Below are 27,186 nucleotides of genomic sequence, written 5' to 3'. Positions count from 1 at the left end.
TTGCAAGTGCCACCAAGGCTGCAGGAGAGAGTCATTTCCATTGCCCTGGCTGTGATGTCACAATAATAAGGAAGGATGATATGTGCTGGCATTTGCAATCCTGCAATGGGGCAGCACCTTTGCCTGTGGTAACATCCAGCCACACTGCCGCACCTCTGCCTGTGTCAACGTCGCAAGCTTCGTTATTGAAGTTTACCTGTATAACTGTTTGTGGTTCGGGATTCCCCCCATCCCCAGCCAATTGGGGGTGGCGTAGTCATCGATAATCTAGAGACCTACTTCCTACTGGTCACACATTATCCACTCATCTAAGACCTCAGTATTCATACTGATTGTCACACCTAATTCTCTTTATATTTAAGTATGTATACTTTAGTTCCATTAATCTTTGGTTAGCTTTATTTTACGTGTTTTGTCTATGCTTTGAGCAAGGTCATGGCACACAGATATTTCAAGCTGTGTCACTAAGTTTGTGCTGGTACTTGGTAAACCAGAGAATAGCACGTTACAATAGTCGAGTCTAGACGATACAAACGTGTGTACTAGGGTTTCAGCGTCAGACATTGTTAATATGCCGGATTTTGGAAATGTTACGAAGATGGAACAAAGATTAACCTGTTATGTAATGGTAGAATAAAATTGTTTGGAACCATTAGCCTACCTACTGTGTTGTGAATGTTTTGACCCCTTTGACCCCTACAGTCACCGCCTGCAGCTACACTGGAATTTGTAATTTTTTAATCTCACAGGTTTTACATAACTGGAGTGACAATCATCAATGTAATGGAAGTTTGTGGCGCTTCAGAGCTCATACTTATCCCCTGTAGTTTGGAATGATTGAAAAGTCACTCATACATATTAATATATTAATGATATGAATACATGGGTATTTGTTTTTACGCATCAATAATTATTTGAATAACTAATATTGATGTATTTTAATATTTGTAATATATATTACAGTAGTCTTCATATATTTATTAGATTTCTAATATATAGTTTTCATATAATTATATTTTATGAACTATGACCTGGCAATTGACTTCTGAAAGAAACTACAATACATCCTCCGACAAGCCTGGTGCGATAATTAGAAACGGTCCAGCTGCAGACGTCCCGGCCCAGGAGGGAGGTCGTCATAGATATGCTCAACCCCCATTGGCTCACAGAACTTCCGTGCCTCAAGAGGGAGGTCTGCAGCTGGACCAAGGAGGTTCTATGCTGGACCCTTTTGGTTGCATCTGCGGTTCCATGTTCCAGCGGCCAAAGGGGGCAGCAAAGAGGCTTTCCAGCTCGCCGCACAGGGAAGAGCGTAGAAGAAGAGTGGCAGCCAGGACACCCGAATGAAAACGACTCGGACAAGCCACACAAAGGTGAGATTTTAACTTTATTGCAAATATTTTCAAACAAAATGTTTTACTCATGTAACAGAAGAGTGTTCAAGGACGACAGAAAGCTTGTCAGAATGGCAAAATTCGATCTGGACACCTTGCTTAACGATGTGATATAGGGCTGAACGATTTTGAAAAAATATCTAATTGCGATTATTTTGACTGATATTGCAATTGCGATATGATTTGCGATATTAGAGGGAATGGTAATTTTTACATCATTATTCTCATTTTCATTGAAAAACGTATTAAAATGTTTATGGTGTTATTTTTGCGGGGATCTGTACCAAACAAAGATGTTTTCTTTAGTCTGTGGAATATGATGTGTAGGCCAGGACATCTCTGCAGCACGACAATATTTCATTTAAAATGGTATTTTGACAAATATTGCGCCTCCTGCGATTTGAAAATTGCAGTAGGCCATGTTGCGATTTCGATAAAATTTCGATTAATTGTTCAGCCCTAATTGTGATAGCTAATGGGACAAAGGATTGGGAGGGAACGACCCGGGACTGACATCCACGCAGTGTAGTATCAGTCCCAACGGGGCTAGGTAGCAGCCTGAACTCCAGTCGGTGGTCATCACAAGGTAAACAGCCATCATAGGCTACAGGCCAAACAAAAATCAATTAGCCTATTTTGTTGTTTTTTCCTCCTCCTTTCCTTCGATACAGCTGGTTATTCTGTTTACCAAAGTGGTACATTCTATTCCTCAAATAAAACGATGGGCAAACGTTTTGGTGGGCTTATCTCCACTATCTCTTGGCACTGATTACCTTTCTTTGTTACACTTCAAATGCAGAGGAGGACAACCGCAACAGAAAACTAAAATGAACAGTTTAAATCTCACCAATCGGCCATCGCCGGTAGGCCTTTACATAAACTGGCCAATGCTATGCAGACTTGTGACCTAACATCTGTCCAATACATAACCAAAACAGCAGATATGACAACAGCCGCACGTTTACGCACAACACGTCAGATACTGAATACACCGTGGGGCTTCTCTCTAAAATGCTGTAGGCCACATCTGTTGTGGAAAAATGTTGCTGCCTGAAATTCATCAGTGAGTAACGTTATTTAAAGAAGTACAGATTCTGTATACTTTGCTGAAACTTTTCCATCCTATTATTAAGTGGATACTGCTCAATGGCGATTGAGCCAAATATCATGAGAGGATATGTAGAAAATGTTTGCTTAGTGCTGTAAAATGTGACTAAGGTTGATAGTGGACAGGATGAAGGAGCGGAGTGTCAGGGCCCTGACTGACTGACCTGAATGAGCTTCTCGATGACACTGCTGTAGTGAAATCAGTGCACTATGGGCCCCCAACTGATTCAGTGTATTTCACCCATATTTGCAACGCTGCTGTTGATGACTGCCATGTGGATGTTTCTGAAAGTGATCAGTCCCAGCAGAGGTAGTGGACTTCGTCAATAGATTGTATAGATATTTAAGAATAGAATCACACAAATGCTAAGAGCTAATGTATTATTAAAAAAACCAAAGTCTGGCAGCCTAGGTGGTCTTGAATGTGGCATTGGGGAAGGTAAGCCCAGCTAATGAACCCTTTAAAGCCAGGCATTTGGTGTCACTGCCAAATGTGGAACTTGTAATAATTGACAAAATTATTAACTTCTGCATACCATGCATTGCACAAATGGTATTTTCTGTCTCTGTGGCTGTTTCTCCAGCAACAATGGCTCAGTCCCCTCTCAGCTTGGACCAAGCCCAGTTCAGCTGCTCTATCTGTCTGGACGTTCTCAAGGATCCAGTCACCATCCCATGCGGCCACAGCTACTGCATGAGCTGCTTGAGAGACTACTGGGACCAACGTCAGGGGCAGCAAGCCTGCAGCTGCCCACAGTGCAGAGCAACCTTTAGTCCCAGGCCTACACTAGGCAGGAACACCCTCCTGGCAGAGATGCTGGAGAAGCTAGGCACCGTGAGGCTAAGTGATGGCCCCTCCGCCCCCCCTCCCTACCGAGAATTGGGTCCCTCAGTGGACCGAGGCTTCGCGCACGCCACTTTTGATGTGTCCTCAGTCCGGCCTGAGAGGAACGAGGGGGAGGTGAGGTGAACTCTCATGCTCCGAGGGGTGGGCAACCGTGTGCCATGGAGGGCCAAGAGTCTGCAGGTTTTCATTCCAACCAAACACTACAGCAGCTGATATAGCTAATCAGTGAAATCACCTGGTGTAATGATTGGTTGGAATGAAAACCTGCAGACTCTCAGCCCTCCATAGCACACGGTTGCCTATCCCTATAAACTGAAACTCAGGGCCACACACCTGGCCTACATTACAGAGTCAGACAGCCCCTGTTCATGATGTATGCTGATTATTTAATGTACTGGTATGGATTAGTTTTAGGGTAATCCACTGTTTTTATTCTGGCAGGAGACTTAACTCACGTTTGATTCTTAAATGGCAGTTTCTCTTCAAGGTTCCATGAGGTATCACTTTGCTGACACATGAGGTTTTATTGCATGTAATGTCTCTGCTACAGAGGCTGTTGGGGGACACACGGAGACAGCTCGCACAGCAAATCAAGGAGAGGGAGTCAGAGCTACAAGAGCTGAAACAAACTCTCAAGTCCTTCTCTGTGAGTAGGAGTAAAATGGTATTTCATGATGCAGTTAGCTTTATGGGGTAACTATGTTTGTTTATATTTTGAATGTTTGCACAGCCATATCGACTTTATGCAACTTGCTTACCAGGTATGGGGGACATTATGTCTGTCTCTCTCTCTGTGTAGACACATTCTTGTGAACACAATCACTCAAAAACAATACATTATAGAAACTTCATACTGACACCACAGGTTCCCCCAATAGAGTAGATGATCTGATTAGATTTTGGAGCACCTTGCAGCATATATTTGCATATTAATGAGGAAAAACAGATTTTCTTTACTTTTACTATAACTCGTTAATGCTTTAAGATAGAGTTCATATTAATACCACCCATGTGTTATGTGAAGATAAGCATATTGACATAGACACACATTTGCTAATCAATGCATTCATTCGCTTAATTAATAGCTTCATTAGCTTAACTGGTTATGCTTAATATATCGTGGTGATTATGGCAGGACACTAGGCAGCTCAAGTGCCTCTTGTTAAATAATAATGTGATATCCAGTGTGAAGTTGCATTTTACATATTGCTTCATTTGAACTACCGAATAAAAGCAATCATCATGAAATCACTCACTCAATCTAAACGCCATGATGAAATTAGCTTTAATACTCTAAAACCACCATACACACACAAACACACAGATACACACATATCAACAGCTTGGTGTTTCCCCTAGCGTCTGGCCAAGGCAGCAGTGAAGGACAGCAGCAAGATCTTCACAGAGCTGCTGGAGTTCTTGGAGCGGTGTCGCTCTGAGGTGAAGGAACTCCTCAGGGCTCAGGAGAAGGCAGAAGTGACTCGAGCCGAGGCCCAGCTGCAGCATCTGGAGCAGGACATCTCAGAGCTGCGGAGGAGAGATGCTGAGCTGGAGAAGCTTTCACACACACAGGACCATGGCCTGATTACACAGGTGAAGACACTCAACCTTTTCTGAGAGTCAGACAACCAGCTAATGGAAACAACATGCTTATGGCTTCTCAATATTTTTAATTTATTATTCAAAGTTCTAAAACTGTAACTGAGTTATTTATTCACTTGTACTTTCCTTGTCCTTGTTAACTCTCTTGGTAAGTACGACTGAAGATGTACAGCTTTGTGTCAGTTTGTGTGTGAGTATTGAGTGCCGCTGTGTTTCCTCTGCGGTAGATGTGCCAGGGGTACCGCGGTACGGTCCGTCCAGGAACAGCCAACTCCCTGACTGTCAGTCCACACATCTCCTTTGGGCCTGTGAGGAAGGCCGTCTCAGACCTGAAGGAGAAGTTAGAGAGCCTGTACCACAGAGAGTTCCCAAGTATCACCCATGCCGGTAAGTTGGGTGTCATTTTTCTGACTGTAACATATTCTTTCAGTTTCATGTTGATGGCTACAATCCAACCATACATACAATGGATATTATAAACAATGGCACACGTTTTGGACATTAATCCTACTGTGTGTGTGTGTGGATGTTTGATTTACTCTTTTCATAGTGAAGAATGTGAGTGTTCTGCAGGTAGCCAAGCCCAGCCCAGGTAAGTATCTCTAATACATGAGCAGTTGTATGTCACCTGTCAGTGTAACACTTTTTTGGCAAATTATTGAGATATTTTCAACCACATCTTTCTGTAAATATTTTTTCCCCCCACATTTCTGCAATGATAGATGCTGCATATGCTGCTACTTTGGACAACAGAGATGAGCTCCTTCACTGTGAGTAACATTGATCTCTGCCAGTCTAAAGAGCCACTATACAAGCAGTCCCTCTTCCACATGTGGGCACGCACACACACTTTTATTGAGTCTGCCCTCCCTTTGCCCTGCAGTTTTCTGTCCTCTGTCGTTGGACCCATTCACGGTGCACAGGGAGCTCTTGCTGACTGAAAGGAACCGCGTGGTCAGTCGAACTGGAGGACTACAGCAGTACCCAGACCATCCTGACCGCTTCGATACTTGGGGCCAGGCGCTGTGCCGCGAGGGTCTAGAGGGCCGCAGTTACTGGGAGGCTGAGTGGGAGGGCCTCCAGGTGGCACTGGGGCTCAGCTACGAGAGCATTGCTAGGAAGGTGATTATGTCAGGTTTACACACTTGCGTGTATCATTGATTTTCAACCATGTGCCTTCAACCAGAGAGCAGGGAACTAATCGGTGAAATCAGGTGGTGTTGCGTTTCCTGGGTCACAGTGGCACATGGTTGAGAACTACTGGTTTACATGGTTATGGTCATTGTCTTCCACAACTATGAAATGGGAAGGGGATTTAGGATCAGTCTCTGTGATTTTGGCACACGCAATATCTTTGAAATCTACAGGCCCAATTTTTATGAATTTTGGTTGAATCATGTGGAATGCTAAGGATCAACAAGTCACAATACTGTACCATGACCACTGTGTCAAGGTTTGCTATAGACTACCTGTAATTTTAGTGACTTCTAAAACACAACCCCAAAAGCAAAAAAAACTAGCTTATTTAACTGGTGTGTCTGATGCCGACTGCCAAAAGATGTATAAAATCATTGGAAGCATTATTGGAGAGAAAATTACATGCTAACAAGGATGACTGTATTTCTTGCCAAGTATGCTGTACAAAGCACATGTTTAGCCCAATCAAATCAATGTTTCCTTAGTAATGTAACTCTGGGTACATTGACAATTTGACAGGTACAAGAATTCCATGACAGCCATGGGTTATGATGAAATTATTCAGACTGAATTTCCTATCCGGTTGTGACCACACCTTCTGGCCATTCATGAGTCAGTCAGAGCAGCATTATTTTTTAAGTCCTATTAGCATCTCCCATCAGACTTCGTTGAAATGAAGACTTTGTTGATATTGATCAGATTATCGATTTGTTATTAATCTGCTTGATCCCATCCTCAGGGATCATCCAATGACTGCAGGCTGGGACACAACTCTATTTCGTGGAGCCTTCTCTGTAGCGCGTCCTCCTTCATGTTCTGCCATGGAAATGAGCCGCAGGCTGTAGTGGTGCCCCGCAGCATGGTGTCCCGCAGGATAGGGTTGTTTCTGGACCATGGGGCGGGGCTGCTTTGTTTCTACACTGTGACACCTGGAAGAGTCCACCTCCTGCACAGGGTTAAGACCACCTTCACCCAGCCCCTCTATCCTGCAGTGTGGCTGGGAGCTAAATCTAGCGTCACCTTCTGTTCCATGAGCTGACAGAACACAGGAAGTTAGCATACCTTTTGGCATTATTATAAATTTAGTAGGTCAGAACTATTTGTACTTTTGCATGTTACTCAGGTATAGGACTGTATCTTGCCACTATAGCATGCGTATCCCTTTATTGCTAGCTAGCTATGGTTTCTCAATACAGCTTGGTAAACAATGCACTTTGGGCATATAACACTTTGAACCTCACTGACTGATGTGCCTTGTTATTCACCATTTGTTTTCAAATGTATGACAAAATGCATATATTCTGTATATAAATACCTCTGTGACCAAACAGGACGTCTTTTATTCATAGCAAATATTAAAATCTGAAGCAAACACTAAATTGGTTTACTCTATTCCTTTTACTTCACATCCAATATTTTTAGATTCAGGAGACGGGGCTTTAGTGCAAGAGCTTGTTTTTATTATTATTAACCGTTTGACACAATCAGCAGAGAAAAGGAGTGTGGAAAGAATGGGACAAGACGTGCTTGAATCAGATCTTGTTGAAAGCCGCTACGTCAACACTCTGGACCTGAAATAGAGCAAGAGGGAATAACTTGCATGAGATTACAGACCAAGAGTCCACGCCTAGATTGTAATTTAACACCGTCTCTGCAAGGATATTCTGGGACTGTGCATCTGTAGGGGACTGGTATTCTATGGCCACCTTCACATCTGGCATTAGCATGCAACTTGTATGTAGATTGTGTCTAGACCAGGGGTGTCAAACCATCTGCCATGGAGGGCAGAGTGCAGGTTTTCAATTCAACCAAAGACTAACCCAGGTGATTTCACCAGTTAGCAGACCTTCAAATCAGCTGGTGTAGTGTTAGGCTGGAGTCAAAACCTGCATACTCTCACGCTCAATGGCACATGGTTTGACATCCATGGTCTGGAATGATTTAGCTGGATTACGTTTACAACTCAAATTGAAGTGTCCCCAGAATACACATGGAAATCTGATTTGTCTTTCAAAACATAGTAAACAAAACATAGATCCTAATAGTTAAGTAAATTTGAGACTTAACACCACATTTTTATTCTATCATAACACAATCACGCAGACAAAACATCACACACACAATGCCAGGTGTAAAAGGGGTCTCTCTTGCTCAACTGGTCTGTGGCATGGTGTGGGACCTTTACAAAAAACACTCACCAAATATGTGATAAGACTACGGCACAATAGCACACCATCTTTGTACTCACATAGTCCTCAAACTTGGTGATCTCCTCTTCCAACATGTCTGTTCCCACCTTGTCATCCTCCACCACACATGCAATCTGTAGCTTCTTGATGCCGTAGCCCACAGGAACCAGCTTGGACGTGCCCCATAACAGGCCGTCAGCATGCACCGAGCGCACACACTCCTCCAGCTTCACCATGTCAGTTTCATCGTCCCACTGAAAGGGGAGGGGAGGAGGGTGATGAGGGATAAAGTACAAGATGAAAGGGTAAAAGCTACCGTCAAATGATCTCAGAACTCAATGTGAGCATGTTGTATCCCCAGTTTTAGGCTCCTGTATAAACAATGACAGAATGTTTAACAAGTGAATAGACTGTGACATACAGGCTTGACGTCCAATAAGATTGAGGACTTGGCGATCAGGGCGGGTTTCTTGGCCTTCCTCTCTGCATACTCTTTCAACCTCTGCTCTTTGAGTCGTTCTGCTTCTGGATCTTCATCGTCACTACCAAACAGGTCAATATCATCGTCATCCTCCTCGTCTTCCTCCTCTTCTTTAACTGGGGCGCTGGTCTTCCTTTGCTGGGCTGGAGTGCCCTGAACAAATTAAAGAAGATAACATTAGTCGCTCACTCCCTCTCTCTGACGTTATGCTGCTAAAATGGCAGCACTGTAGAACCCTGACACAGGATGATGACTTAAAGAGTGATTACAGGATTGTCCTGCGTGCTGAAGAGGGAAGAGACTCACATTTGTGTAGGGGGCTGCAGGAGCTGGGGCTGGGGTTGCAGCAGCAGGGGATTTCTCCAGAACTGCTACCCGACATTCCAGTTTGGAAAGTGCTGACCTTAAGTCGTCCACCACTAAGCAAACAGAACGAGAGAGTCAAGCAGGTTCAAAAAGTCTAGGAAATCCACTGAAGGGATCCTGAACTGTGATTTGGTTGAATGTATTTGCACAGTGATAAAACAGAAGCAGATAGTCTTTAACATTAGATATGCAAATAACCATCTTCTCAATAAAAGAAGATAGCCAGTAGAGGAGAGACAAAATCTAAGTAACAGAAACAACATGGTGGTATAAAAATTGATATCTGATTGAAGACCACACACATAAACCCACCTTTGTGTAGGCTGTGGTTCTCAAGTTCCAGGCTCTTGATGCGAGATACAAGTTCCCCTTGATCGCCTGCCCCACTGCTGGTACTCTGCACAGCAAATAGAAAAGACAGTGGAGAGTGACAAGACTGCACAATTAAGAGAGGGAGTGACATCTAGTGGCCAATCCAAAATATTAGTTCACTCTTCAAACCAAACCTAAAAAGCAGACCCCCATACATGTGAACACGCAACAACACACAACCAACGTCCATCTCACCAGCATCTACAGCCAGACTGGCAGCAGAAATACAGTAGCCATGGTTGGACCCTGATAGAGACAAGTGCAAAGAGGTGAACGTTGAAAGACGGCTACTTGGATGGGGTCCATGTCTGCCATAGTCCACACTGATTAGCCTACATCTTTCCAAATGGCAATAATGGCACTAATAAGCCGACTAAAGGTGGAATTCTGAGCAACTGAGTGTGGATGTCAGCTAGGTCCACAGAGAGGGCAATGTGAGAGAGCCCCGTTGTTCTTGGCAGAAGTGGTTCCAGCCACACACAAGATGGGTGGTGGGGCACTTACGAGCTGGGATTGGTGGTTCAGGGAAGGTTGACCAGACCCTCTGTTAAACAGCGTAGTCTTCAGCTGGGGGGGAGGGGGGGAGATTTCAGGCATGGAAAAGGAAAACCAGGGAAAAGGGGGAAAGGGAGGGAAGGAGGAACAGAATTGAATGAACGACATGCAGAGGGGGGTTTAAAATGAAGGAATGCTACCGAGAAGCCTAGAACAGACAGCATTACCCAAGACAAGCAAGGAATCAATGTAGAGTCGGGGGGTTATAGAAGAGATCAAGCTAAAATCAGATGTTCGCACACATCCGCTCACACATCCATATGTATGAAGGTATTATTGTAGCAAAACACCTGATAACTTGCATACTGCAAATTAACATCTGAACACACACCTGTGTCCTAAATTTGAATTCACTGGAAAGATTCACAAATGTAGAAGTCAATATTTGAATGAATGGAATAGAAGCTGCAAATTGGTAACTTAGGCCTATTTGCCATTTTTTTCTTCAATATATTTTTTGAGGATATAATACAACTCAGTGATTACAACTCCTCTAATCTGCTGTTGCACATATGTTACAATCTTGCAGCTTGTATTCCATTCATTCAAATATTGGCTTGCACATTTGTAAATCCTTTCTGTGAATTCAAATTTAAAAACCACACAAGTGTCAATATTTTCTATGTGTGTAAATTCCAACATGCAAGTTCCCAGGTGTTTTGCTACAATAATACCTTCACACGTATGTCTCATTATAGAGTACACCTTTGTTCATTTTATTAATGGCTTGAGCGGAACACCTGGCCACTAGTTCAATAAAAATCAGTATCCAAAACAAGTTCTTTTACCCTACCAGCAACAAGGAAATGACACAGCACTACCAGTCAGAAATCTGTCAAGCAATTTCCCAAGCACGTACAAATTACATGCTCACCCATACGCTGCAGTGGTTCTCAGCAATAACCAGAACTACTCTACAGAGAGGCTCTAATCTGCTGCAGGTATGAAAGGTCAAAGTAAAAGCACCCTGTTTAAAGAATGGCACAATGACACGTAGCACCAACTGCATAGCATATAAGATAAAAACAGATAGGGGATTCAGAGCATGTGTTTGTGTGAGTCTCTGTGTCCAGTGTTTTAAAGCTGATCATTCACGCTACATTGACTGGAGTATAAATAAATCATGTGAGACAACAGGCAGATACTGTGCATAGATGAGGAAAGAAAAGTCAGCACTCATAATGTCCTTTTGTCTTTTTAATTAAATGGGCAGCTACAGAGCACAAACGACGCGTTTCAGCAATAAGCCATCATCAGCATTGTATGGCATGGCTTATTGCTGAAACGCGTCCGTCGTTTGTGCTCTGTAGCTGCCCATTTAATTAAAAAGACAAAAGGACATTATGAGTGCTGGCTTTTCTTTTTTCTTTCTTCATCTATTAACCTTTGGCCGTGCACCTAAGGAAGATTTTTTGATCGAGTTGTGCTCGCACTTGGCAGAGTTTAGATACTGTGCATAGCCTATAGAATAATACTTACTCCTGCTAGAGACTTCTGGATGTTCTCCCGGGCCCGAGCAATGTCTTGCAGAATGCTGTTAGCCCCTAAATCCTTAAAGAATACAAGCAGATAGGAGCCACTGTTTATATGTGTCCATGCTTTCTTTTGAAAAGGCATTTGCACCAACATTCAATGAACTGCTTTGCCTCGCGCCATTGACTACAGTTACACTTGTAACTCCTACAGCATTTTTGAGATCTGATTCCTAAAATCTGATTTTATGACATCACATCACTGCAAGTCTTGGCCTGAAAATGGCTGTAATGAGTAACGGTTAATAATGTATTCTTTAAATCTTGTGTATATGACTTGGTACCTACTTATGTATCATTTAATGTAACCTGCCATGGTTGGATAATAAAAGCTGCACTGAAATGTCGAGTGCAACTATAGCCATTTTGTGTCCCCACATAAGTTGCATTAAGTACTTACAAGGAGGGAAGCAAAATGGCTTCAGATGGGAGATGTGACAACCTAACGCAAAGGATAGGTAGAACTGCTAGGACAGTGTGGATACCTGTGGTGATTGTGAAGAGCCATTCATGTGCTCATAGAAGCGTCTCTCTGCCTCATCATAGCGAGGTTTATCAAACCAGATCTTCTCCTGGGCCAGGAAGTCTACTGCACTCATGGTGCTACAGAGCAGAGAGCGAGGGAGGACAACAGAGGGATATATGAAAAGGACACAGTAGGTTAGAAAATTACCATTACTACTACTAATAAGAATAATAGCCAAAAAAAAAACCCTCTATCCACAATTCTTTCTTTCTTAGCTATAATGTCTCAGATCATTTTATGGCCCAATGTATGTATTCTTTTATTTTATCTATTCTCCCCACAGTCAGACCACCCCAACACAATTCCACAATGAAACCCTAAAGAAACAAAGAGTAACTCGAGAGAAAATTTCACAGAACAAAAAAACAACAAATCATGCATGAAAATTATAAAATAGACTAGAGGATTAAAACAAGAGGTGAAAAAAAGACAAGCAAAGAAAAACAAATCATCATAAATATCACTTGAAAAAAACAAACAAAAAAAACAAATCAACACAAAAAGACATAAATAACACTGAAAGCATAAAGAGGAACTGAAACGCTTGGAGTGGCTCCATTCTCCTGGGCTGGGTCATACTTGTCCCTCAGTGGCCTGGTGGAGGCACCTGACGAGGCCTCAGCGTCTGGCCCCCGAGCCCCCTGCACCACCATGGCTTCAGCCCCACAGTGACCACGGAAACGGCTCTCTGCGGCATCGTAGCGCCACTTGTCCAGCCACACCCGCTCGCTGTCCGGGTGAAGGAAGTAGCAGACTCCTGCCACCGACGCTTCTCCCTCCTCTGGGACCTCGGCCGGCTCCTCTTCCTCCTGGATAGGGTGCAGGGCGTGGAAGACGTCTGCCTTGCCCTGCGGGACCACCCGTGTTTCCTCCACCACCACCTCCTCCTCCTCCTCTTCTTCCTCCTCTTCTACAAGGCTTTGAGGATGATCACTGCTTCTGGAGGTGGAGGGAGAGTTGGCCCGTTTGGAGGAATTGTTACCATAGAGATTCTGGTAGAAGGCTGCCTCGGCACGGTCATACAGGGGTTTCTCCAGCCACACATCTCTGAGCAGCTCCACTGGGATACGGGGCAGTCCGTTAATCGGCTGCCGAGTGGTTGGTGTGGCGGCTGCTTGCTGAATAGGGGTTGCGGGAGTTGGGGCTAAAGACTGATATCCCTCATCAGGTGTTGCGGGTGCGATTGGACGGTTAGGCGGAGATGGGAGGTCCAGGGAGTTTGGAATGGACGGCTGTACGGATTCTTCAACGAAACGGCGCTCTGCCTGGTCGAAGGTTGCTTTGTTCACCCACACTGCCTGTACCACATGGTGACAAGCCACCTGATCGGCATGGCTGCATGCCGGTCGTGAGGGAGAGGGAGACACGGAGGACAGAGAGGTGGGGCGGTTCTCTCGGGCTGGAGGTGACCTGTTCGGCTGGGTGGTCCCATTGGACGAGCGTGCCAGCCAGCACTGGTACAGGCTCTCAGCTTGCTCATAGATGCTGCGCTCAAACCACACAGAAGCACAGTCTGACTTCAGGCCAAGCAGAACTGTGCAGGGGTCCGGTGGTTGGTTGGTCCCCTGGTTTGGTTTCTCCACATTCTTGACTTTGCCTTCGACCTTCCCCTCAAGGCGGCTCTCAGGATTTGACACACGTTTCCGACGGCGGCGGCTTTTCCCACTGCGCTTCCCGTCTCCATTTAAGCTGCCACTCTCTGGGGAGGATGACGCCGTCTCTCCATTTCTCTGGCCTGAGTCAGCCTTGTTCCTACCTCCCACTGCTACATCGGTGGAACGGTCCACCTTACAATGGCTGGGCGGTAGATCGTGCTCCGACTGATCCACTGCAGAGCACTGGGGGATCTTCTGAGGCATCATCTTTGATCCGTTGCAGAAAAACAAGAGAATAACAGGGATAGGCTCTTGGATTAGTTACAGAGGCAAACAGGTTTACAGACAATTAGACAAAAAAGGGATTGATCGATGAGACTCAGTGCTAGACCTGATGTCCGTTAATCAGTTAGAGAATTGCTTTGTCAAAGAGTTATTTCGGGGATCATACCCTACATTGCAGAGAGTCTACAAATCAATCCCAGGGGAACACAAGTAGCATGCAGGAAACTGGACACACCCCATGCAGATGAGCTTTAGCTAAAATGTTCAATGAATGGAATCGACTGGTTTATGTACGACAGAAAACATTTAAATGCTCATTCCAAAGTTAGGACTATGTCCATTGCTAAGCTCACTGAGGTTGCTAAAGCAGTCTCAAGAAAAGAAGTTAGTAAGGGAAAATGAACTCTGGTCTGGATGCTTTTCATTCTAAATGCCCAATGCGGATGCAGAAAATTGTCTGAGGTGAAGCCAAAAATCCAAAGTGCTGAGCCCTTGAGTTCATGTTCCCACTTACACGATGGCTTACAAAATAAGTGAGCAAACAAAAATAAGTAGACAAATGCATACATAAAATATTTTTTTTGTAAAAACATGATTTGGGTTTACCGCTTGTGCAACTTGGACACTGACAGGTTGCAAGAATAATGCTAACAAACTGCTATCAATATTGTTTACATGATGTCTGAGCTAAAAGTACATGGGTAAAAAAAATGAAGCATGCAAACAAAGTTTGGATATGAGGAGTAAAAAGCAACATTTGGAAGATTTAGGAAATGAATAATAATTAACTTTATGTATTTATCTATAAACAGTTTACAAAATGCTTCACATAAAATGAAATAGCACAGCAAATAAACTGGCATGGATGGATTTGTGGTAACAGCACTGACATGCTCAAACAAGAAAACTATAATCCATTAATTTCAGAGGTTTTGCTCTGTCCTTGACAGCAAAGTCAAAGCATGCGTTTGTAAGACTGAACAGTGTTCTGCTGTGATACAGGAAATGCATTCCCTAAATGTTTCACCATGTGGAGGTTAGCCATTTTGATACAACTGTATCAAACAACTGAAATGGATTTGGGCACAGGTCCAGGAAGTCATTTCCTGCTGTTCATTACATTATATATTTATCAAGCCTTTGACTCACCTTCCTTGGTAAAAGTGTTGAAATCAAACTAGTATCAAAGTCAAATGCTCAACACGTTCCTTTCATCCATTTAGCCGCAAGCCATTGAGAAAGAAATTAAACAATCACCACCTTGAAAAATAAATTAAAACTACACTGGAAATACAACTATGTAAAAAATGAGCTACATGAAACCCAAACCCAGTTACAAGTCGATGTCATGAAGAATACTCACTTGTCCAATTCTGAGAGCAAGATGAGAGGAAAGAAGCTGTGTGTTAAAGACTTCTCAAAAATAATTAACCTGGCTAATACCTTAACGTGGAAATTAACTCCCAAACAGAATTCACATGGTTACTCCTTTGGTCTTGGATGATGGCAAACACAGAAAAACATTTTAAAAAAAAACTTTTTATTCGCCATCCTCCAAGGCTCAAATTATATGTGAGGCCATCAAGCAACACCTTGGGTGCATCCCAAAGCTTTTTCCACTACCCCTCCTTTCCTCCCCTCCTGCAGGAAGTAACTTGGAGGAGACGAGGGGGGCAATGGAGGAGAGGAGGGAGCAAGGGGAAATTAGAGGCCATTTGCTGCTGCATCATCAAAAATGGACGTCTCCTATTGATGAAGTGGCCCTATCATAGATGACATAGCTCAAGCTCTCAATACACCTTAGAGCCAATCAAAATTTTTATGCAATGCTGGCACACTGACCTTAAGATGTTGACGTTAAGTAGTAAAAGTTACAAGTCAGAAAATAGCGCTGACTTTAACGTTAACTTCAAGTTACGTTAATCAGTATACTCACATTTATGAACTGGAAATTCCCCAGCCATTTTAATTACAAGTTTTGTCAATGTCATATTCTGGGTGTGGCCACAGTGAGCGCCCCACCCCCAAGGGAGACTTCAGGAACTGGTTTTCTCATGTCCTCCAACATTGGGACAGCAAGCAACATGGCAGCACGAACATCAGCTTGCAGGCCACAGAGGAGAGGTGGTGGAAGTGGGGGACAGGAGGAGTGAAATCTGGAGCTCTGGGATGCACCCTTTTGGAGCTGCACTACTGACAACTGTATGGTGTAATGACTTGATAACCGTACTGAGGGTTTACTCAAGTTATATTTCATGGTGCTGATCAGAAAGTGTACCCTTATTATAACCCGGGAAATTCGCCTTTGATAACCTATTACCATGGAGTCCACAATCTGGTCTCCTGGTTGGTGTCAAAGGAGTAGCTCTGAATGCTGCTGGTTGATGCAATCAGAGACCATTTACTAAACCAGTGATTCTCAACCTTTTTCATATCAAGGACCCTAATTCTCTAACTGTGTTAACTTAACTGGTAAATTAAATAATGGTGAAGTTTAACAATTCATCAATTTGCCGGACCCCCCTGGAACCCCCTCAAGGACCCCTGGTGGTCCCCGGACCCCACGTTGAGAAGGGTCAGCTACAGTGCAGCAGGGTAGGGAGCCGGTGATTTGTTGAAGGACACTTCAGCGGGGCGGATGCTTAACTTACCAACACGGGGGCTGAGTAAATGTCATTCAAGTCAAGGAATGTCTCTTAACTACTAAATCATTAAAAGTCCAAGATCACAGAGATTAACACATCCAAAGCCTGTATAAGGATTTATTTTCACTTGAAGTTAAAGCAATACCTTGACTGATAATCAGACTAATCATAGGAAGGGGAAATGTAGTGTAAGATGCTGACTGGTAAGGGAATGGCCCTTCATGGCCCTTCATGGCCCCAGTAGCGCTGTCATCATCAAAAGGCTGCTAACCTTAACATTAGCCATTTTACATCACCTCGAAGCGAGTCCTGTCATAAATACTCGTCATTATCTAGTTGGTTGACGTTGCGTGACGAATAGCAACGATTACTTTCACACCTGACACCAAACTATTCGTTTCCAATTTGTCATTTATATGAATTGTCAAGGAAGCACAGCCGGCCAGTGAAGCCGGCATGGTTCAGCTCTGGCCAACGTTAGCTAGCTGCCTCGATTTAGCTTGCCGATTGCTAGCTTCAGCTAGCAGACATTAACGTTAGCCTTCTGATTCACTGCTGTGTCTCTCCTAAGCATGAAGTAATATGCCAGCCTGCCTTGAAATTAATTCCCCCCAAATCTACTGACCGAAACCCCAGCTGTCAGTTAACGTTAACGTTACTTACTGCTCTGTTTGTCGGTGGCGGACCGGGCCGGTTGATAAAACGTGTGCGTCCAGCAGTATTCGGTAACGGGAAGGAGGAAGGAAAGGAGGGAAGGAAGGAGCAATGGTTGCGTGAACTTGAAGGATGGGGGAGGGGGAGCGATGATTGATGTTGATTGTTAACCCCGACACTAATCTCATGTATTGTTATTTTCAGTGAGGTAGTGGTAAATAAAAAGGTGGGTCATATGGCAATAACCACCTCCAATAAACAAAAATCAATTATAGTTTCAGATAATTTATTTTTGCTTTCCTTAACGACTATATCCCCACATAACTATCAGTTTGACACTTCAAAGATATATATAATATATATCTTCAACGTTCATGTACATTATAAAGATTTCTGTCAGCGGAGGTTGGAAAATAATTTTACAAATAAAAAGGGGGTAAACTGAGTTCAAGTGGGTTTACCCTCCACTAGATCCCTCCATGTACTTCATCTGTACCCATCTATCGGTATGATTTTCCCATTTGATCTGCATACGTTTATATTGCTTTGTATATTCCCATTCACTGAGAATCTGAGTTTCACCCAGTTTCAATGTTTTAATTGGATCCAATACAACTCTCCAGTTGACTTAAAATTAAATGAACAAGGCAATGCACAAAGGGAACCAGTTCACATCACAGTTTATGAAAAAAAAATATTCTACTCACTTTGAATTATATGCAAATCATGAATATTTTTCTAAACATTGTGTGACACAAAGCTAGTAGTGACAAAAAACTACATCTGGAAAAGAAACTACAGCTGTATAACCACAACCATTCTTCAATGACCCCAAATGTATGCTTTATTTGTCCAAATATAAAATTATAATGACGGTAGTGTATTATATTTAAATACATTAAGATCAGCAGATTAAAGTTCAATACTGTGGAACTCCACATACTCATATCATTTTAGATCATTGATCCAAGTATTCTTGTAATGATCAAATATTTATTTTATTATCAGTGTGCATGTTAAGATTGAGCTATAAACAGTATCAGGGCAATGGTACTGACAGGGAGTGCTGTTGGCTTAGTTCACTGATGTACACTTTCTGTTCACAACAAATCCCTCCTGTCACAAAAAAGGATTATCAGAAGTATAAACTGCACTCATTTAAAAAAAAAAAAAAAAAAAAAAAGATGACACCAATGACAGTCCAGTTTTGTCTGTATGTCCCTTGGTGACATGAGCCACAAAGTCAGTTTGCCATTACGCTTGAGTCAAGTTTAAGTCTGAATGAGTGGTTATTAAAGGAGCAAAACAGCAACCATCATTTCCTGCATCCCGCTGCTGCCGACTTGCGGCCGAGCTCCCTGGCTCTCTCGGTGGCAGATTCCACGGCACTCATAGTTGCTGCCCGCACACCACCCTGCTCCAGGGTGTGAAGCCCGTAGATGGTTGTCCCCCCTGGGGTGCACACCTCAGAGCGAAGCTGAGCTGGATGCTTCCCTGAGTCGCGTAACAACCGGCCGGCACCCTGCAACAAGAGGGCAACGAAAAGACAACTAGATCGATGAGGGCGGGTTCAAACATCATACTTTTATACTGAGAGTTCTGAGACAGGCAGACATCAGCCATTTTTTATACTTATAACAAGTGATACTAAAAATGGCTGTTGTTGCTACATTGAAGCAAGAGCACACAAAGTGTAAAACTGACCAGAATAGTCTGCGATGCAATGCTGTGGGCCAGAGCACTGGGCATGCCCATCTTAACAGCCCCTTCTGCCAGTGCTTCAGCAAACAGATACACCTGCGGAGTGAATCACATGCAGAGACATCAGAATTAAAAAGGGCAATATGCAAGATTTTGCTGTTCTGTAGCAGAAAATGACCATAATATATCTGCAGGGATCTCATGGGGTATTTGATGAATACAAATGACTCAACTATTACTTTGCCAGTTGCTGAGATTTCTGGTTTCAAAACTCACATTTTCAAACAATGGAGGACAGTGCTACAAGGTGTCGCAAGACTTTTTGTTCAAGCCAAAAAAGCAAGTGACAAGTGCAGTATATACAGACATGGATCTCTGCTCTATGTAGCTTGCTTACTCATCTCTATTGTGAAAATGTGACTCTTATTTGTGTCCATTACAGGCCACTGTAAACTGTGCCAGAGACCTGATAATGTTGCAATTCCTTGGTTGCTGATAGAGGTTGATAAAAGTCATAGATTACTTAATGCCCCTTTAAATACATGGAGGATACATTTCCTAAAATTCAACATGATTCAATAAAACAGAACCACTCGTTTCACCCATTTCTCATCAATTGCATATAAACATATTTGTGTTGAGGAGTAGAATAGAAAAGACATAACAAACAGGTTTTCCTCCCCCCTAGAGCACTCACAAAGGCGACTCCGCTACCACTCAGTCCTGTGTGGACGTCAATCCAGGACTCAGGTCCCTCCTCCACCAAACCACAGTGATGCAACAAGGAGAGAAGCAGAGCTCCGTCCTCGGGCTTTGCCTGGGATCCCCTTGAAAACAGGAGAGCCCCTTCTTGGAGCAAACACGGGAGGTTGGGCATCAGCCTGAGGACTACTGAATTCGCTGGCAGGAGCTTGTAATTGAAAGAGGGAAAAAAAATGAACAAGATTACTCATCCATCAGCTAACATGCTTTTGGTTTATAGACCACATGTGGGCTAAGGGACTCACCTGCTCCAATGTTGCCAACGTTACGCCGGCTGCGACAGACACAATGATGTGTTTCTGAGTGACGTATTGCGAGATCTCACTGAGAACAAGTGGAACCAGGTGAGGTTTGACTGCCACAAAGACCAGATCTGAACCACAAACCAGCTCTGAGTTGGAGTGAGTGACTGCAATCCCCAACTCCTGACAAGCAATTGGAAGAGACGTTATTGAACAGCATGTACCTTTGTGTCGGCATGCTCACACAGCATGAATCCAAGCACAGAGGCAAAATATCAGCTCAGCTTGTTTTGTCTGAGAAAAGTGACGGTATAAGGGAAATACGGGATATGGAGGGGATAGAAATAGAAAAGGAGAGAAGAGGGAAAAACATACCTGAAAGCGCCCTAAGTTCCTGGAGGATGGGGCACTCACTTTGACATTTATGGGAAGAACATCTCCTATAATGGAAACATAAGATTGTAAACTCCCTCACTTAACACCTTTGCCCTGCTTCACCCCTGTCCTCCTGACTCACCAGACAAGATGCCCTTCGCTATCCCATAGGCCATGTTCCCTGCCCCGATAAAACCAATCTTCAGCTGCGAGTCCATCTCAGGGTCTGTTTTGATCTGCCAGACGGGTAGGGACAAAGGCGAGAGGAATCATCAACAACATGTTATAATCACACTCTCACATTTAGCTGAAAGCAATTACATTTGAACAACCCCGAGGCATCTTCCCTAGGGTATAGGTTTTGCATATGAATGTGCGGGGGGGAGAGGGGTAACAATTTTGACAACAGATGAAAGAAATCATGGAATCAACTCAGAATTATGGTCTTATGACAAACTAGACCGAATCCACGGTGTCACCCCTACAATCAAATCCAGATTCAGACTGGAACTGTCTGGGCAGGGCTGAGGCCAGTGCAGGATAGATGCTTCTCCATCCGAGTCTTCCGTCACTTCATCATTCCTATCAGAGTGGACCACAGCTCCGACTAAGGGACGCCTCGATTCCATGATTGCAATCATTGTTTTTTCATAACGCCACCAACCCTGTATTTTGGAAGGGGCGTTGGACTGTGGTTGCCGCTTGCACTTGTAATATGCACTTTTGAGAACTTTCCAACGAATCTTTAATTGATCCACTGATCTGTGGTAGCCGGCCGCTGTCATTCTCCTGTGCGCCACCTTGAAGAGTTTGTTGTTCCTAACTTTCCTTCCGTCTAGGCATTTCTTCATGTCGAGCTCCTTGAGGATTTCCAGAAATAACTCCGTCTCCCTCACGTCCCAGTTCTGTTTCTTAATACTAGTCTCGTCCATTGTTGTGGCAGAGCAGCCAAGTTAGCTCGGTGGCTAGTAAACGTTAGCGCAGCAGCAAAATGTTGTTCAGACAGCTAGCTTGCTACTGAGGTACTAGCATGTCTGAGATGTGGCAGAGGTAGAGCTGTGCAGTTGCTAGCTTTAACTTTAGCTTTATTCAGCCCACTGGTCGTCCAAACAGTGTCGATTAAGTGCAATGGCCTCTCTTTAAACACCTGGATAGCCAAATGTAGCTCTGCTGCTGCATCTAGCTAGCGTTAGCTAGAAAATAATCCAGGGAGAGATTATAGAAACACAATGCACGTGTTGCTTGTTGACTGGGCAACCATAAAGTAACCCAGAGTGTAACAAACACGATGTCACACGATACAGTGAACAAAAAGCGGCTAACGTTAACGTCGATAATAGGATATTTATTCACCTGATACATTTAAGATTTGTCCGAAGTTTTGCACAGATCAGATTGCAGGTTAATTTCAACTATCTGCCGGTCTGTCAAGTCGGATGCACCGGCGCATCCACAAACCAGCTGGCCGTCCGTAAACTATTGGTCCGATTGGTTTGTACTCGCTGCTGCACCAGGTAGGCGGCGTCTCCAGTACCTCCATGCACTTCAGCGACCTATTTTACAACCCCCCTTTCCGTTTCAGCTGTGACTTGAATCGAACACATCCCATATCCGCCCCCAAAAATGTAAGTAATGCCATTGGTTGCATCCTTGCCGTATCAATAGATAGGGCGGAGAAGTTGGGGAGGAGAAAAATTTAACTGTCATTCCCATCAGCTGTGCGTGTGAGTCTGGGATTCTGATCTTCTGCATACTACCAGCTATTCTTCAGAATTGACGCTTAAAAAAGGTATTTATTTGTGGAAATGTTTAAAATTGCGCATTTACTGAAGCGTACGCGGCATTATATATTCATTTTTAATTATTTTACCTCCACTTATAGCTGTAACAAGTTAGCGTTAGGTGTATTGTGATAGCTTTTGATTGTCAGTGATGTTGTGAAATGCGTTTCTTGCATCCCATTTTTTTGTTTTGCGTTTTCACAAAATATATGCAAGGCTAATTCTTAGTAGCCATGTATTATATTTTAATAGTGTGTGTACGGTCCCTCGGTAGCCTGCAGTAGCTGCTGTGTGTCTGTCACGAGCGCCTTGCTTGGTGCAGACATGCCTGGGCAAAGCCTCATGCTGGTCTGCGCTCAAGGCTACTAGGTCTGTTTATGTGGACTAGCTATCCGGTGACTTTTTTGTATGTGTCCAGTTTAACTATCTTGCATCTTGTCCTGCTAGTTATAGCTGTATTCATGACACACGTGATTCATTTGTGCTCATTATTTTCTGAAATTTCCCTCGAGATGGCCCGGCTCCTGATCCGTCGCCTGTCTTTACTGCTGACGGTCATGCTGGCCTCCCAGTACCCTGCAGTCAGTGGGTTATTTGACTGGCTGAAGCGAACAGAGGCCCCTCCAGCAGTCCCACCACCAGCAACTCCAGGACGTCCTGCAAGAGATGCCCCTCCATTTGAGATGACTGTTGCTGATGAGAAGTTCTTGGCTGAGGCAAAGCAGATGGAGCTCAGCCCCCTGGACAGCTGTCATTACAGGGTAAAATAGACACTGTCATTGCTTTTTAGTGCACCCAGCCTTGTAAATCAGTCTGTAGAGCTTTTTTTTTTTAAAGGGGAAAAATACTTAATGTCTCACCTTTTTGATATCAAATTGCACACAATAGCAGTTTTCACCATCACCCTCACTGCTGCCCCAAAGCAGCTTCGGTACACCTGCACAGGTTGTGTGCTGAAACATCTAATACAGCCTTCTGTTCTGTCCCAGGTGGTTGCTCAGCTGAAGTCGACCTGTGAAGGTCTATCAGAAGAGCAGCTTGCCAAACTTGGAGTGGTCCTATTCAACTGCCAGGCAGAGGTTGAGGGGCGCAGGGCCTACACTTGTACAGAGGAAATGGTAAGCTTTCAGAAATTCAAGAAATCCAAACAATGAAGGTAGTGGTTACTTAGGAACAAAACAGGGGTAAAATGTGAGGGTTTAAAAAAAAATCTTAAAATCACACCAAAGCTGTGATATTTAAAATGGTGTATCTGTGTGTTTTTGGTCTTGGTGGAGCTTCTTATGTTAAAGTCGTCATTTTTATGTTTCAGACTATAAAGCAGTGCACAGAAGACATGGACTCGGACACATGGAATGCATACCACATAGTGAGCAACCGAGCTCGCTCTGTGTGCTACGCAACTCGCCAGCAGCACTTCCGCCGCAGGGCGGAGCTCACAGTCAATGCTCTCATCTCCACAGCCACCAGCCAACTGGATGCAATGAAAGACCTCAAGGTAGAGTTTTTAGTTTTGCCTTTTTCAGTTTTAGCGGGGCAGTATGCAATGGGGGTGCCAGGGTCAGATCCTGTGCTGGTGATGGTTCACAGTTCATTTGGCCTTGACCATGGTGCTTTATAACAGGAGGGCCAACTGGAACTGAGGGAGCTGACTGCAGCCTCGTTGGACAAGCTGCTTCAGGGCCACAGTGCTTTGCAAGCCCAGCAGGGGAAACTGTGGGAAGGCCAGGAGCAGATGGAGAATTCCCTGACGACCAACCTGGAGCGGCTGGGCCAGGAAAAGGCCCTCATCGCCTCTGGACAGGAGCTGGTGGCTCAGCTCATTCACGGCATTACAAAGAGAATGGGTGAGAATGTATTTTGCTCAACATCACACTTCAAAATATTCTCCTTTTGTATTCCTTTCCCCTAGTATTGGTACTATTGTTTATAGATGAGCTTTGACAAGTACAGTGCTGATTGAGTTGTGCCTGTATGAATCGGCATACCAAAACAGGTGGTTGTATTTGTGCTGTGCACAGCTGTGGTTACATTTTTGGAATTGGATATGCTTTATACTTCTCAATCAACACTAGTATTACCTGTTATCCCACTTTCACAGTCACAGTCGTGTGTGAAGTAATGTGCTGTACCTGCTGTCTGCTTCTGTCTTCCTGTAGAGAATGTGAGTGAGCATTTGAAGAGCCAAGGGTCTGAGGTGCAGGACAGTCACAAGGCTATTATTGAAGACCTTGCAGATGTCAGACACCGAGCACAGGACATCTACCAAAAAATTGGTAACCAGAATAGTGTATCCTAAATCTAAATTTGTCACAATTACATTTCTAGTTCATATCAACACTGTCCATTCCTCTGCTCTTTTTTCCCCCTGTGCCCATGGTTGCCTCAGACCATAGTATGTTAGGGTTTCTCCAATACCAGGACCAGACAGCACAGTACTACTCTGACCTGATGAGCAAACTGGAGCGCATGAATGGCACCCTGGGAGTCATGCTGCACTACCTTGATAACATGCAGACCCGTATAGAGGACAGGCTTCACATGATCCAGGGCTACCTGGGCTGGGCAGGTGAGACTCAGACCCACATATATTTTAAAGACCCCATGAAATGGCATCTTTACTTCCTTGATTTGATGCATTTCATGTTAAAACAGGATGTTGGAGTGGGACATACTGCAGTAAGCAATCATTGAAAAGTCTAAACCAATGGAATATGAGTCTGGGAGAGAAAGGCAGTTTTATTTGATGGGAGGGGTGAGGAGGGGTGGGGCGGGGCGGGGCGGGACTGTTAACAAATCTGCTAGTTTTATTAGTTAGAAATGTATATTTACGCCTACTAGTGCAGCATGAGGTCACCATGAAAGATACTCGGTTTTCCAGTAAGGAAAAGTAATGGGAGTTCATTTCATGGGGACTTTGAAAGAAATAGGAAGAGCTGGTCTTGGCTATTCCATGTTGCACCTCTGAGTGCAGAACAAAGGCACAGAATTTCAAGACTATTGCGCATTTAGCTGTAAATTACCCCAGATCTCACAGTGCCGGGGTAATTATTTGACACAATAGTCAACCTGGCCACCTGACTGTGCTCTAATCAACCTGGAATAGACTTATATTTTCAGTATGGATTTATGACAGTTTCCCCTGTTCTTCTCTGATAACAGGTCTGAGCCTGGCCGCCATGTGGACATGTATTGCACATACAGGCTATTTCCTACTGTGTGCAGTCCTGTTGACGTTTCTGCGCTGTCCAATTTTCTCCCGAGCCATGCTGCTGCTCACTGTGCCCCTTAATGCAGTGGCTGAGGTCAACCAGCAGCCTGCACTGGATCTCACCGGCCTCAGCCTGCTGCTGCTCACTCTCTCTCTGGGTACGGACTTGAAGCTGCTTACAGGTGTACGATGTATCATACAATCAGCTCTCTTTGTGTCATAAGGTTGTTTTCATTCTGTATTTTTGTAATATGTGTGTACAGGTTATTGGTTTGTGAATCAGCTGTTGTGGGCATGCTCCCAGATCAGAGGAAAGTCGGCCAGCCTGCCCGCACTGGCCCCCAGCGAAATTGTGGAACCAGAGAAGCAGCATGTTCCATACTGCTCCTCTACACCACAGAGGTGAGTCTGCAAATGCCTCACCAGTGTCACAAAGAACCCCAAGGATTGTGGCAGTAACTGGTTAGTGGCCCAAAAATGCTTGTTGCTTTATTTGATGTAGTGTGTGTGTCCTATTCTTTATCTTCAGAGATGAACTGGACGGCTCCATGGAGCAAGAGGACCTGCTGAATCAGGACAGCTTCATGCCTGGTGAGGAATGCATATCATTAACGGTGACGGATTGTAGAAATTCTCTCCAATGGAAAAGCAATGCATTTCTGATAGAAATCAGGTTTGCCTAAATTCCACTACTCACATCTCTTTGCTTTCATATTTCATATTGTTGCATACAGGTGACCCGTGCATATCGGCACTGTCTCCCTCCCACAGCCACCCAGTGCCAGAGGCCAGGTTTGTGCCGATACTGGGCACACCCAATCAATCAACTCCCAGGCTCATAGCACGGCCAAGGCTTTCAGCGGTGAGCACATGGAAGTGAAGGTCATGGGTGACTATAACTGGAGAGATCCAGTGGAATGGCATTTATCAGTTGTGAATATATTTTCAGTAGTTTGTGTCGTCACTAATTTAATGTGGTATTATTATGTTTAGGCTTTCATTGATGATATTCCTCTGAGGAACCTGGGAGGTGTTTTTGATGCAGTGAATGACTCAAGAAGTGCGAGTCCAAATCTGTCACTAGCCAGCAACAGGTCAGTGTTGTAAACTTTTCTGTTTTCTCAGATCTGACCTTTATCAAACAAGTTAAACTTGATATACTTGTATGTCCTTATTGTTGTATTTTTTCCAAGTTGGCACTTCTATGTTTTTTTTCTTGACATTTTCATTTTGTCTCTCCCTTCATCTTCCCCATGGTAGCTCGGTGTCAGGCCGTCAGTTGTGCTGTGGTATCACAAAGACGGGGAAGGCTTGTAAGAAGAGAGCCGTGGTGGGACAGGAGTACTGTCGAGTCCATGAAGGGGGCTACACCTCCTACATCAACCCCTGAAACTCCAATTTTACCCACTTTATTATATTGCTTGCTCAAGTTTTATTGCTAGAGGTCTGTCTCTGCAACCGTGTGTGTGATTGTGTTTATGTATGAACTTCTGCCCAACATTTTTGCTATAAGTTTAAGATGAAATTGGGTAAAATAGACACTACAATTATGTATTTTTACTTTTTTTTAGCAACATGTTTTAGTGTTACATTTTTTAATTAATAAATTATTTCTTTCTCTATGAATGAGGCTGTCTGTACATGTATACAAATGGCAGTGGTAGTCCCCAAGGTTGCAAATTGATTCACTAGACTTGGTCTTACTGCATTTTACTGCCTGTGAAGTCACACAAAAGCCAACAAAACTCAGGATTTCAAGTCAAGATG

At 43.9% G+C, this 27,186-nt stretch overlaps 4 protein-coding genes across 6 annotated transcripts; 2 read left to right on the top strand and 2 right to left on the bottom strand.

Moving 5' to 3' along the window:
• Nucleotides 1-1,337: 1,337 nt before the first annotated feature.
• On the top strand, nucleotides 1,338-7,510 carry LOC139666829 (E3 ubiquitin-protein ligase TRIM65-like). Its single transcript, XM_071546164.1, has 9 exons — nucleotides 1,338-1,373; nucleotides 3,086-3,462; nucleotides 3,899-3,994; nucleotides 4,708-4,941; nucleotides 5,178-5,337; nucleotides 5,501-5,542; nucleotides 5,673-5,720; nucleotides 5,834-6,072; nucleotides 6,887-7,510. The coding sequence occupies exons 2-9, from the start codon at nucleotides 3,091-3,093 to the stop codon at nucleotides 7,184-7,186; spliced, it is 1,491 nt and encodes a 496-aa protein (XP_071402265.1). The 5' UTR covers nucleotides 1,338-1,373; nucleotides 3,086-3,090; the 3' UTR covers nucleotides 7,187-7,510.
• Nucleotides 7,511-7,585: 75 nt separating this feature from the next.
• On the bottom strand, nucleotides 7,586-17,476 carry eef1db (eukaryotic translation elongation factor 1 delta b (guanine nucleotide exchange protein)). Of its 2 annotated transcripts, none has more exons than XM_071546158.1 (8): nucleotides 17,357-17,476; nucleotides 12,128-12,245; nucleotides 11,590-11,661; nucleotides 9,496-9,580; nucleotides 9,124-9,236; nucleotides 8,758-8,970; nucleotides 8,396-8,590; nucleotides 7,586-7,718 (listed from the first exon to the last, which is right to left on the bottom strand). In XM_071546158.1, exons 2-8 carry the CDS (start codon nucleotides 12,239-12,241, stop codon nucleotides 7,680-7,682), a joined length of 831 nt encoding a protein of 276 aa, XP_071402259.1. In that variant the 5' UTR covers nucleotides 12,242-12,245; nucleotides 17,357-17,476; the 3' UTR covers nucleotides 7,586-7,679. The 2 variants fall into 2 exon arrangements, with proteins under 2 accessions (XP_071402259.1, XP_071402258.1); XM_071546157.1 differs by lacking the exon at nucleotides 17,357-17,476 and adding an exon at nucleotides 12,748-14,045.
• A 534-nt stretch (nucleotides 17,477-18,010) lies between these two features.
• On the bottom strand, nucleotides 18,011-22,047 carry pycr3 (pyrroline-5-carboxylate reductase 3). 2 transcript variants are annotated; one of them, XM_071546155.1, is made up of 7 exons: nucleotides 21,781-22,047; nucleotides 20,570-20,663; nucleotides 20,428-20,492; nucleotides 20,056-20,235; nucleotides 19,746-19,958; nucleotides 19,052-19,144; nucleotides 18,011-18,869 (listed from the first exon to the last, which is right to left on the bottom strand). In XM_071546155.1, the coding sequence occupies exons 1-7, from the start codon at nucleotides 21,787-21,789 to the stop codon at nucleotides 18,663-18,665; spliced, it is 861 nt and encodes a 286-aa protein (XP_071402256.1). In that variant the 5' UTR covers nucleotides 21,790-22,047; the 3' UTR covers nucleotides 18,011-18,662. The 2 variants fall into 2 exon arrangements, with proteins under 2 accessions (XP_071402256.1, XP_071402255.1); XM_071546154.1 differs by lacking the exon at nucleotides 21,781-22,047 and adding an exon at nucleotides 20,913-21,591.
• Nucleotides 22,048-22,054: 7 nt separating this feature from the next.
• On the top strand, nucleotides 22,055-26,988 carry bmb (brambleberry). The gene is made up of 13 exons (XM_071546152.1): nucleotides 22,055-22,216; nucleotides 22,721-22,969; nucleotides 23,198-23,326; nucleotides 23,521-23,706; nucleotides 23,833-24,055; nucleotides 24,368-24,484; nucleotides 24,598-24,777; nucleotides 25,371-25,577; nucleotides 25,683-25,821; nucleotides 25,949-26,010; nucleotides 26,154-26,281; nucleotides 26,413-26,513; nucleotides 26,680-26,988. The coding sequence occupies exons 2-13, from the start codon at nucleotides 22,721-22,723 to the stop codon at nucleotides 26,807-26,809; spliced, it is 1,851 nt and encodes a 616-aa protein (XP_071402253.1). The 5' UTR covers nucleotides 22,055-22,216; the 3' UTR covers nucleotides 26,810-26,988.
• The last annotated feature ends 198 nt before the right edge of the window (nucleotides 26,989-27,186 follow it).

This window comes from Centroberyx affinis, unplaced genomic scaffold, assembly GCF_046629955.1.
Source record: "Centroberyx affinis isolate AG114_WGS23_722 - 3 ecotype Tasmania unplaced genomic scaffold, CSIRO-AGI_Caff_v1 ptg005145l_1, whole genome shotgun sequence".
In the NCBI taxonomy this organism is placed as follows: Eukaryota; Metazoa; Chordata; class Actinopteri; order Beryciformes; family Berycidae; genus Centroberyx; species Centroberyx affinis.
Note: the sequence above shows the minus strand (reverse complement) of the source record. Positions and strands in the feature narration are given on the sequence as shown.